This window comes from Oncorhynchus masou, chromosome 2 (genome assembly GCF_036934945.1).
Source record: "Oncorhynchus masou masou isolate Uvic2021 chromosome 2, UVic_Omas_1.1, whole genome shotgun sequence".
Classification (NCBI taxonomy): Eukaryota; Metazoa; Chordata; class Actinopteri; order Salmoniformes; family Salmonidae; genus Oncorhynchus; species Oncorhynchus masou.
The window spans coordinates 47,719,071-47,732,112 of NC_088213.1; the positions used below are offsets into that span (position 1 = coordinate 47,719,071).

General features: G+C 37.9%; 1 protein-coding gene across 1 annotated transcript; it reads right to left on the reverse strand.

Moving 5' to 3' along the window:
* Window positions 1–458: 458 nt before the first annotated feature.
* Window positions 459–12,868, reverse strand: fut9a (fucosyltransferase 9a). The gene is made up of 3 exons (XM_064925539.1): window positions 12,282–12,868; window positions 8,071–8,261; window positions 459–6,925 (listed from the first exon to the last, which is right to left on the reverse strand). The coding sequence occupies exon 3, from the start codon at window positions 6,915–6,917 to the stop codon at window positions 5,829–5,831; it is 1,089 nt and encodes a 362-aa protein (XP_064781611.1). The 5' UTR covers window positions 6,918–6,925; window positions 8,071–8,261; window positions 12,282–12,868; the 3' UTR covers window positions 459–5,828.
* Window positions 12,869–13,042: the final 174 nt, after the last annotated feature.

The following is a 13,042-nucleotide window of genomic DNA, read 5'->3' on the forward strand; positions in this document are numbered from 1 at the left end:
CATCTATGACAAACAGAACATGTTTTTTGGTTTGAAACAACTATCTACTGTTGCGCTATGATGTAGCGATTGCAGGCATGTGCTTTGTCCCAGACTGTAACTTAGGGTTCAGCCAGGAGTTGGTGGACAGTCGGAAGACTGAATGAAATAGTAGAAGGGACATCCCCAGCTTGAAGTGGTTTCAGATTTCACATCCTATGTCACAGAAGCTCAGACACACTACAGTACTACTGTGTCCGTGTGAACCAGGGCTATCTCTCAATGCAAGCCATTTCGATCTAGGGTACCCACAGATCAATTTATAAGCGAAAATGTCTGTCGGAACCAGCTTCAAAGATACAGATTGAATAGAGCCTTATGTTTCTTAGTGAAACCTTATGAAGATTAAACTTAGTAAATAGGGACATTGTGTCTTCCAATCTATATGGATATGTATACTAACCCTAAAACGTATGCTCTTTTATAAATGTCTTTATTTTCTTGACACTACCAGACATCTACAGTTATACACATTGGCAAAATACAATGATTTGGCAAAAACCTTACAATGATAGATTCAACATCTCTTTCAGTAAACTGGCAGAAAAGTCATTGCCCAATTAAGATTCAGCAAAACATGAAGAATGCACTTCATGCTGAGATAATGTCCATGGACACCAACTTTGCACCAACTCGAATAAAAAACACATCCTAAGCCACTCTCCTAATGTACTTACTCACAGAAAAGAGAATTGATATGTTTGTGCAAAGAACAAAGAAAGTTCAGACAACAAGAGAACAAACCTGTTGCAACAGATCACACTTAACAAGAAACCTCTGTTTCATACAAGAAGTGAAACTGTACAATATGAAACCATACCTGGATTTTTCATAGTCATATTCTGGGACAGTCTGGGACAGTTCATGAACTCACAATAGCTCCATTTGAGACAGCCAATGAGTCATACATTTATGCGTGAATAAAAGTTATATATCTCTGCAAAATTTCAACAGGAGGGTTGAAATCAGGTCATGTCAACAGGATAAAAAAACTGTCTGCATTCTCTTTTGTATAATTTGAAGAACTTGAAGAAAAACGGCCTTTCCAAAACAGTATTACTGTTGTCTTCAACGCTGGCTCTCTGGTATAAGTGTCTCTTTTCTTTCCCCCTCATTCATAAAGCTGCTTTGAAGCACAAATCATTATTCAAAGCTGGCAACACTTGAAAGTTAAAAAGAGACTGAAACATTAAAAATATATACACATTATTCAAAAGTGTTTGGAATGCCAATTGACGGTCTTGATTGAATGCATTTTATTTCATAATTTGAGAATAGGATTAGTTGACATAGCCAGAAGATCAACGCAAGACAATGCCAGTGGCTGAGCTGAAGGCAGGCTTTTTATTAGCTAAAATCTTTGGCTGTGGCTGTAAAAATGTTATGGTTTGCTGACCCTAATAGGCTATGTGCTGCTGTTTTTTAGACTAGCAATATAGGTATTATTACCTACCTCAGCAAATTAATCAACGAGCTAGCTGTTGTTGTCAAAGCAGAGTTGGTCTACTCACAGGACACTACTCACTTTGTGCATTAATAGCTGGTGAAAATTTGTGTTAGCAATTTGTTATCAAAGCTTAGCTAGTCCATTAGTAGCTAGCTAACTTAGTGTGAGTATAAATACAGTCCAACCAAGGTTAGCCTAGATATTACAGCTGCCCACAATATTATCTACGGTAGGTAGACTGATTGACTTAGCTATGGTCTGTGCAGCTCTCCCTTGACTGGCGGCAGGCTATAATGCACCGCTGGCGCTGGTCTGATTCAGTATTTGGAACTAGGCTATGTCCCAGCAGTATCAACCAATCACAGCCTGGAACCGTGGGAGAAAAAATTCCATTCAATCAAGACTGTTGAACTGCTTTCTAAAATCTTTCTACGTTATTTAATTAATGGTAGAGCTGTGGGGTGTTTTTAAAAAGAAAGTTACAGAATTCCGCTCGTCTACATTTCAGTGGACTAGTTTTGAGGATGGGACACATCATTACGAACGTCGGTTGTGTGCAGTAGATCTTCTGGGTGTCAACGAAAGTTGACGTTTCAACATGAAGAATCGTTTGGAAAGAAAATGACAGCCAATGTTCTGTGGTCAGAGGCTATATGGCGGCTGCCCGCTGCACACGGACGACATGCTTTATGTTGTGTCCTTGTCCCACCTTATTAAAATAACCTTTCAGTTTATACACATAGACTGATTGTTTTTTTTATTGTCTATATAACAAATATTTATAATCATCCTCTTTACACTAATGGTCCCACTCACAGTAAATACAACAAATTGAAAACAACCTGAAAGTTGAGTATTTTCACCAGGTACAAACTAATCTTGCATACAATATAATTTGAAAGTCTTACATACGTTTTGCGTTAAGATTCAACAGCAACTATTTAGGTTACTTTCTTTGAAGGTTACATATATAATTGAATTGGTTAAACAAAGGTTTTGATTCAATCTGTATAGCGGAATATCCCCGGTATAGTGCGATTATAATTTAAGTGCAATGTTCCCATGTTTGCGGAGACTGCATTCATGACAGATGCTGCTGCATATGTTAGCTCAATTGGAAAATTACCTTTAAATTTCAATCGCTCTATACCGTGGCTCCTCCGCAATACGGACTGTATCGAGCTTGAAACCACCACCTGCACCATTGCATTGGTACCTTTTTGGTGGCGCAGCTAGTTAAATGTGTTTCAAGAGGGTGAGCACGTGTGTTTGCGAGGCAAAGGTCCAAGGTTATGGTCTCGGGGTGTGCTGGAGCAGGTGGAAGTGGCACAGCTAGGCAAGCACAGGGATGTTCGTTACTGATACATAAAGCATTCACAACAACATAATAATACAAATTCATAACACATCCATGAAGGTGTAAGTAACATTTATAAAGACCTTCATAGTGTATTCATTCATAAAGCATCTACAGTAGGAATTTTAGAGATACGAAAATGTCAGGAATGGAGGTAGTTCGGAACACTAAAATGTCCTTAACTTTTAAATTCACCTTCTCAAACATTTATTATTATTACCTTAATTAACATTGATTGCATGTTACGTGTGTTTTCCAACCATATAGCCAGAATACTATAAATATCTGATGTATTTTTAGAACATGTAAGCAACAGTTATGTTTGATTTAAATAAAGGTTAAATAAAATAAAATGTAAATGTAGTCTACAGAAGTTATATTGCCCATTCGGTTGACCGGTCAGTCTAACTCTGTGGTTCATATCTTTGATGGTCAGTAACCGGAAGGTTGCAAGTTCAAACCCCCGAGCTGACAAGGTACAAATCTGTCGTTCTGCCCCTGAACAGGCAGTTAACCCACTGTTCCTAGGCCGTAATTGAAAATAAGAATTTGTTCTTAACTGACTTGCCTAGTTAAATAAAGGTAAAATAAATAAAATTGTGACAAGTCTTCATACAATCTATAGATTGTGTGAATCTATCTGGCTATACATTTTGGAAATTAATTTAAAAGTAAATTAAAAGTATCAATGATAACACAACATGCATAGTGATACACAAAATGGAAATAGTACAAAAATAAACAGTATTTCAAAACCAATAAAGTAACATAAGGGAGGCAGGGTAGCCTAGTGGTTAGAGTGTTGGACTAGTAACAGAAAGGTTGCAAGTTCAAATCCCAGAGCTGACAAGGTACAAATCTGTCATTCTGTCCCTGAACAAGGCAGTTAACCCACTGTTCCTTGGCTGTCATTGAAAATAAGAATTTATTCTTAACTGACTTGCCTAGTTAAATAAAGGTAAAAATAAGGGAATTGTTTTTTTGTTCTGCCCAAAATCTGCCGGTTCATATGACTTTTATTTTCACATTTAAACAATTCAATAACGTCACTAATGACAAATAATATTACTCAATGCTTATTGAATGTACTCTTAAGGTCTTCGATGTTACTGATTTCATGGGTGCGTTATGAATAGTTTATATATGCTGATAAGAATGCTTCATGTATTCAACCTTCAAAGAAAGTGTTCCTACACTGTATTTGAACTGTAGCTGCAACATACCAGCATCATAATATTGTCGTAAACATGACATACTGACAGGTATTATTAACATAAGTTTGTCACTTACACATCAAGGCTAAAATGGTTAGCTGTAGTGTAGGTAACCTGGCATTGTGTTATAAACAGAAGTGTAAAAAATTAAATTAAATTACACTCCTTGTGTTTATTTTGGTGAATTATGACATAATTATGTAAGGTATCTGCAGTTACAGTAAAGTGATCATTAATCCGCGTTATATCCTAGCACCTAATCATACCCTAATTCCAGTTGGCACATTCACGTCTTATCTCTCCACTGCTGCTGTGCATGATCCAGGTGGGTGTTACACATTGCAGGTGGATGAGGTCAGAGAGCTTTTACTGGAAATGTGAAGTGCTTAGACTTGATGAAAGTGCTAATAAATGGCGCTAAATGTAATAGGCCAATATCATAGATTATAGAAAAAAATGTAATGAAGGGTTAGTGGCAGGTAGGATAATGTTATGACAATATTAAACTAATGAGATTATGAATAGTTTAATTCATTAAGGTAGTGTTACCCTTTAGGAAAAACTGTCACTACATTTCTCATGGTTATGACACATTTATGCAGTCTTGATAGGTGTCAACAACTAAAAATTGCAAGTGACATTAACTGTTGTCATAACACTTGTTATAACTATTTCAGAAATGTTTGTTATATTATGACTCTTATTATGTACAGTTCAAATAAAGTGTTACCGATTCATCCATCATGCTGAGAGCTGTTTAGATGCATTGTTCAGTGGAGAATATTTTGACAAAATTAGCATTTACACAGAATGGTAGGAAAACTGAGCTTGGGGCATTTTAAAGAACTGCAATGCATTTAATGTGATAATGCCCACTAAGAAACCACTATTGGCATAATAAGTTCACTATTCTCCCCTGACACACTTTGTCAGTATTTTTTTGATATCTTTCCTTCTTTCTACAATGTGTTACTGTACATACATGATCAAAGATGACTATCCATTTGTTTTGCAAATGCAACCTTGCAAAAATAAATTGAGGGTGATTTCTCAAAAACACACACATGTACAATATACAGTAGATAACAAAACTGAACTACTTTTACATTTGAAGTTCAGTAAACACTGCATAGATGACTGTATCACGAATTTTAGATGGTATTTTATCATACAATGTCTCAATTCAATAAATAGTACATACATATTTTAATTGAAACAACTATTTCTTCAATTATTTACTGAATATTTTTTTTTAGTATTATTTAACTTTCATTTACTCTTGGGAGCCCATTGAGACCAGTGACTCATTTTCAATAGTGCCCTGAGGACAACAAATTCAACATGAACATTCCACAGAAAGAAAAAAATAACACTAGTTACAATTACAAAAACTTACAATTTCAACACCACAATATTGTGTATACTGCCAGATGAAAGATGTGGCATGTCAGCATGATTCCCAAGTTACAGTACATCATAAAAAAACACATAGCAGCAAATGTGGTCACGTTCAGAGATGAAATATAAAAGTGTTATTTTATAAAACAAATATTAAATGCATTGCAAATGACTACAAAATAAATACATGATTGAATGAAAATGCAATAGGCAAAGTAAGGCTGAGCAAATCTGGCTGGTAACAAAATAAAAAAAGGGAATGGCTAATTTGGGCCCCTGTAACCACTGAGAAAAACATGTTGAAGCATTGTCCATGACTGAAGATATTTTTCAAGCAATGCTTCCAACAGCAAAACAACAATTTCTTGGGCCTTCAAGGCGTTCCACCCCAATACCATTTATCGAGGTTATTGAATGCCTTGTACTCTTTGTGCCTTCTGAGATAATCACAAGCGAGGCATGTGTGTTCGGCCCAGAAGTATGCCTTTTTCACCTTAAAGTGCCGTCGCCACTCAAAGTACCTGAGGTACATTTCCTCATTTTTGTCCAAGAGCAGGAGATAGTCAGCCAACTCTTTGGGAGAGGTGAAGTCATCCACATGGATAAAAGCATCACCCTGGACAAAGTTCTCATAGTTCTGTCTTGGCGGGCCTAAAACCACAGGCACCGTCCCTACAGAGAGTGGGTTATACAGTTTCTCTGTGATGTAGTCTTTGTGAATTGAGTTCTCAAATGCCAAGTAGAATTTACAACTGGCAATAGTAGGAAAGTAGTCTTGATCCGCAATGTACTCCCCAAAGGCTTGTCCGTAAGCGCGAACCTCAATGTGTTTGTATAGCTCGTTGTAGTACTTCACTCGCACATGATCCGGGTTCCAGTTGCTGACAATCCAGCAGATCAATTTGCTTTTGCTCGGAGGCACGAAATCCTCGTCCCCTTGGGCCGTCACGATCGACCCATAAGGCACTTCGATATCAGCATCCTGGCGATAGTTCAGAGTTAAATTGAACAGGTTTTCGATACCGGGCAGCTGAGAGGAGTGAGATGGTGACTCTAGATTCATCCATATCCACTTTTGGAAGGAGGGACGCTGAAGGGGGGGCAGGTTGGAGAGATCAGTACAGATATCCCTGTGATGTATGACGACACCATCTGACTTATTATATAGGTTCCGATCTGCTGTGATGAAACAGCCTTCAATGTTGAACAGAGAGCTGCAGACACCCAGGTCATAGGTCTGTCCAAAGGGCCAGAGCCAGACGAGTACAGTAGTCAGGTTTTTGTCACTCTTGGCGGAGAAGATGTTTTTAACTCGGATTGTGGATGCTGTTGACTCTACGGGACCTGATAGCCAGCTAGTAGACGGTTTAAAGTACATCAAAAACAGAGTCACAAAACAGCCCAGCAGGAAGGTGCCAACTAGAAGGGGTCGTAGAATTCTGTGGAAAGGTGCAGATGGCATACTCTGTCCTATAAAGATACATAAAAAAACAAAAATTAAACTCAATAAATCTGTGAATTCCTTATTTAATCAGAATGACTCTTTCCAGTGAATAAGAGGAAGAGAGGAATGATGACAAAAGTTTGAGATTGTTTGTAAGTGTCTGTCCTTGCCTTTATACAGTACGAGAGGGCTAACCATGTTAAACAATAGTTTTTACATTCTCTTGTCAAGGTCAATGAACTGTTTGGCAAACATTTTTGTTGTGGCTCGTGCAGTGTGAGAAGTGTGTTGAGGCGATTTGTGAATGGGCACACTAGATTAGCTCGCCCGGATTGCAGAGTAGGCAGAGATTCAACTAGGGACCGATAAAATGGCTCCAAATGTGAATCTTCGCTGGGCAAGGTAAATCAAGTGTGCCTTTCGAATACCTGCAATAACCAATGGATAAACAAACTATGGTGCAAAAGGTACAGGGCCTATGAAAGTCTGCTCTGCTATGAACCGAGTATGGTGATGATTTATAATATCTTCTCAGATGATTGTGAGGAGCAGCTGTCTTACATACCTCAAGTCGAAACTTCTCTGTCAAAGTGGAAAGACCACGTCCACAAATACTACTAACAGCCCTCTTTCTTAACTTGCACTTTCTTAACTTGCACTTTCTTATCTTGTACCATGTCGTGCAGTGTGGTTTGAATAAAGACAGAAAGACGTGGAAACTTTTTAAAGTACAGTGCTTCCCACTGGGCAAAGATTGGTTGCATTAACGTTGTTTCCATGCCATTTCATTTAAAGAAATGTAATCTGATGACGTTGAATCAACATGAAAAACGGATTGGATTTACAAAAAGTAATCAATGTAAGGGGATTTTGTCTTTTTCACCCAACTTTTAACCTAAATCCACTGACATGGTGAAATGTTTGGTTGATTTCACATTAGTTGACATCTCAACCAAATGTTAATCAACATTAGACATTGAACTGACATCTGTGCCAAGCGGGTTGGGCTAGTTTGCGATTGGTAAAAAAGCATTGTCTCTCCCTGGCAGTCTTACAATTCTAATTTGCACTGAAAAGCACATATCTAAAAAGGTAATGTAACATTGAATCTGCATTGAATCATTTTACTATTAGTTCAAAAGTATCAAATAAAAAAAGAACTATTCCACACCTGGTAGATTTGAATTTGTGCTGAAATCCAGGCAAGGAAAAAAGTCATGGAATTCTGCAGGGGCAGGTTCTACATTGGCTCAGTAGTAGTGTTTGAAGTAGTGTTTGAATGAGGTGTTGCTGCACACAGTTGGAATAAGGTCCTTAGTCATCTAGTGATTTTGGTCTGATGTTGAGTTCCCAGGTCATCTCCTTAAGAAAAAAAGAACAAAGTGGGGTTACAATAGTTTGTTAAAAGGGATTATCCGAAGGCACCTTAACTGTTTCAGTTTTAACCATGTTTTGAGGCTATACAGTGTTTTGTTTACAATCACATTGTTTACAAACTGAGTAAAACAAGCTTATATTTTGGGTTCTGATGAGGTATGACAGATGAACTAAGCTGATGAGGCATGTATACATTATATATTCTTCAAGAATCAATGGGTAGATCTTTAATTTATAAGTACAAAAATGGATAGCAACTAAGTATCCTAGCTTTAAAGGGATAATGTGTGTTGCTTCAAATACAAGCTTGTTTTTGTAGCAATCTCAGATTGCCCATTTAAAGTGCAAATATTGAATTGCTATATTCATTTTTTGGACTTGTAAATTAATGATATATATTAATTGATTCTTAAAGAATATATAACTTATATGCCTCATCAGCTTAGTTCAACTGTCATACCCCATCAGAACCTACAATATAAGCTTGTTTACACCAATGTTTGAAAACAATGTAAATGTAAAAAAAAAACTGTAAAGCCTCAAAACATGGTTAAAACTGAAACAGTTACAGTGCCTTCGGAAAATATTCAGACCCCTTGACTTTTCCCACATTTTGCTAGGTTACAGCCTTATTCTAAAATATATTAAATTGTTTTTTTCTATCATCAATCTTTTTTTATATTTTTTTATTTCACCTTTAATTAACCAGGTAGGCTAGTTGAGAACAAGTTCTCATTTACAACTGTGACCTGGCCAAGATAAAGCATAGCAGTGTGAACAGACAACAGAATTACACATGGAGTAAACAATTAACAAGTCAATAACACAGTAGAACAAAAAAAAGAAGTCTATAAACATTGTGTGCAAAAGGCATGAGGAGGTAGGCGAATAATTACAATTTTGCAGATTAACACTGGAGTGATAAATGATCAGATGGTCATGTACAGGTAGAGATACTGGTGTGCAAAAGAGGAGAAAAGTAAATAAATATAAACAGTATGGGGATGAGGTAGGATGGGGATGAGGTAGGTAACTTGGGTGGGCTATTTAAATCTAAGCACAGTACCCCGTAATGAAAAAGTACTTTGCTGAAGAACCTTTGGCAGTGATTACAGCCTCACGTCTTCTTTGCACAACTGTATTTGGGGAGTGTCTCCCATTCTTCTCTGCAGATCCTTTCAAGCTCTGTCAGGTTGGATGGGTAGCGTTCCTGCACCGCTATTTTCTGGTCTCTCCAGAGATGTTCGATCAGGTTCAAGTCCGGGCTCTGGCTCGGACCCTCAAGGACATCCAGAGACTTGTCCCGAAGCCACTCCTGACTAGTCTCCTAGTCCCTGCAACTGAAAGACATCCACACAGCATGATGCTGCCACCACCATGCTTCACCATAGGGATGGTGCCAGGTTTCCTCCAGACGTGACACTTGACAGTTCAATCTTGGTTTCATCAGACCAGAGAATCATGTTTCTCATGGATTTGAGAGTCTTTAGGTGCCTATTGGCAAACTCCAAGCGGACCATCATGTGCCTTTTACTAAGGAATGGCTTCCGTCTGGCCACACTACCATAAAGGCCTGCTCGGTGGAGTGCTGCAGAGATGGTTGTCCTTCTGGAAGGTTCTCCCATCTCCACAGAGCAACTCTAGAACTCTGCCAGAGTAACCATCAGGTTCTTGGTCACCTCCCTGACCAAGGCCCTTCTCCCCCGATTGCTCAGTTTGGGCAGGCGGCCAGCTCTAGCAAGAGTCTTGAAGGTTCCAAACTTCTTCCATTCAAAAATGATGGAGTCCTTCATTGCTGCAGACATTTTTTGGTACCCTTCCCCAGATCTCTGCCTCGACACAATCCTTTCTCGGAGATTAATGGACAATTCCTTCCACCTCACGGCTTGGTTTTTGCTCAAACATGAACTGCCAACTGTGGGACCTTATATAGACAGGTGTGTGCTTTTCCAAATCATATACAACCAATTGAATTTACCACAGGTGGACTCCAATCAAGTTGTAGAAACATCTCAAGGATGATCAATGGAAACAGGATGCACCTGTGTTCAATTTGACATCTCATAGCAAAGGGTCTGAATACTTATGTAAATAAGGTATTTCTGTTATTTATTTTTAATACATTTGCAAAAATTTCTACAAACCTATTTTCACTTATTGTGTGTATTGTGGGTATTGTGTGTAGATTGCTTATTTTATTTTATTCAATCCATTTTAGAAGAAGGCTGTAACGTAACAAAATGTGGAACAAGTAAATGGGTTTTCATCAAAACAGAGGCGGGGTATCTGCTTTGTTAAGGATTCTGGCTTTAAATCAGGGTAGACTTGCACCACTGGAATAACTTGGTGATACTACTTTACATGTTTGACTGGCCTGATACTGAACTTGATTAATCTGTGTTAACCTATTGAGTTAAAGCCTAGGCCCTAGGTATACGTTCTGGGAGCTAACACAATTCTTCAGGTCTTAGGCAAGAATGCTCATCACACATGCATACTGATAGTTCAATTAAGCACCTACTCCCCCACTACACATTAACTGAATCACTGTCAGAAAAATACAGTTTTCAAATATCCATGTCACACACATCAATAGCATGCATATGAGAATGCTGCCATCTTAAGGCTGAGTGAACACATAATGTTCCAAGCTCTTGTAAATTGAACACACACCTGTGACCTGCATGTTACATAAGAAAATAAAAAGCAAATCAAATAATGCCTGTGTAGAATTAGACTACTATTTTCATATATTCCATATTTTCTTGAAACAGTTACAAAGAAATTATTCTAGTTAAACCAGTAACTTTCCAATTTCCAGTCTTCAACAATTTTCTAGCTTATTGCAGCACTATTTTTCTATACAGACAGGCATTTGTGACTGAGCAGTGGTGAAGAGAGCTATGTTCATCTGCCATTAATGGACTAGGGTAGAAAAATGCACCTCATTTTAAAGGCTTACAGTATCAATGCATTTTCATGTACACCAAATCCTCTTACATGACAGGAATCCACTTTCTATAAGTATTAGTGATACGTTGTGCTTAAAAGGTTGAAATGTATAAAGTTGGATTTAAGGGAAAGCTATAGTATGCAAAATAAGACTGTATTCAAATGATAATGACGAAGGTTGAATGGAAGCAGACAAACAAACTGTGAGGGTGAGACATTTAGAATAATAGTTCATCATTCACAGGTGGCATAGTTAGGTCTCCATGGTGATCAAAACTAAAGTTAAATAAATAAATTATATACAGAAATTGCTATGGCTCATTGCGCTTATTTTCATTTGGTAAATGTATAAGTTTATGCAGGGATCAAAATGTTTTTTCAAACTAGTATGACAACTGAGGGGTGGGGGTGCAATGGTCTTGTGTAGGCTATTGGCTTTATCAGAGGGCGGGATAAAACAGGACCATTTGCAGATTGGCTATTATAATAATTTTTCCTGCATTTCTCGTTTGGTTTGGCTACACTGGCGAAAGGTTGAAACGAGCAGTATCAAAAGTAAGAATTAATTTTCAGCCGGTGCAACTGAAGGTCATTTAAAAAACAGTTATAGCCTAAACACGCTTGCAATGAGTGTCATTCAACATTGTAGTTGGTGTGTAAAATAAAATCTATTGGTAAAAAAATGTAGCCTTATATTATTGTAGCCCTATTCCCTCTGGTTAACAAACGCCCTTTTACGCACCAACAGAGCTTCAAATCATGTGGGCCATATATAAGCATCTTTGAGAACACTGACAGGCGTGTAAACATAGGCTACTCCTTATCGTCATTCATAGGGGGCAAATCATCGAAGACAAATGCCTATAACGTCAATGACCTTAATACAACAGTGTATTTTTCTTAATGCAAAAATGGTGACTTGAATGATGAGATATATGCATTTCCTTCTGATTCTTCTTGATGTTTTATTTATAATTAGCTAGCCCATCTTGGCTTGCGAAACGAGGTACCACTGCTTTGACACGGTGCGGAGAAAAATCAATTTTTACTCACCATCTCGACAAGCATGTATTAAAATATGCATATCTTCCCATTGCTTTTCCGGGTCGTTCCCTCATACATACAGTCCTACATGCCGAAAACGTTAAGGATGCAAATAAATATTTGCGCTGATGGCAATATTTGCAGGAATTGGCCAGGATTCATAGGAGCCGAAACCCATAACGTTTCCGCGAACTTGCAATGTAAGGAGGCTATATAAAATCCCCCTCCCATGCGACCTAACTGAGATGGTTACCAGAATTCGAAAATGACTGTTATTCTCAATTCAGTAAATTTGAGCAAATGCATCGTTTCGTTAAATATAAGGACGCCATGTAAGGCATGTGATGCGATGTGGAATAATTCCTCACTGGCTGCCCATGCGCTACCTTCCTTGCCCCTATTTACCGACAATGCAGATATAGGCTGAAAGTGTATTCGTGATACCGAATGTAGGTAGCCTAGCAGAGATTCTATCAGTTGGGCATGCGTTCAAAAAAATACATTATTGAATAAATGTAATGTGTATCACACGTTCCCCATCTTTCAATTAGGAATGCATGTGCAATATTGACGCTGCTCATACAATTATTTGTTCGCAGGTGACGTAGTTTTCCAAGTAAATTAAAATGACATATAGCCTACAACATAGGCATAACCTATATGTAAACCCATACTCATTAAATTGACAAGATTCGTGATCAATTAAAGTTTACTTGATAGGGGATTATTCAAATAGACAATCTACATTTTTCAGAGATGCAGTAGCCTAC

Excerpts from the sequence above, each read along its gene's own strand:
- fut9a (XM_064925539.1), bottom strand. The coding sequence starts at position 6,917 with ATGCCATCTGCACCTTTCCACAGAATTCTACGACCCCTTCTAGTTGGC.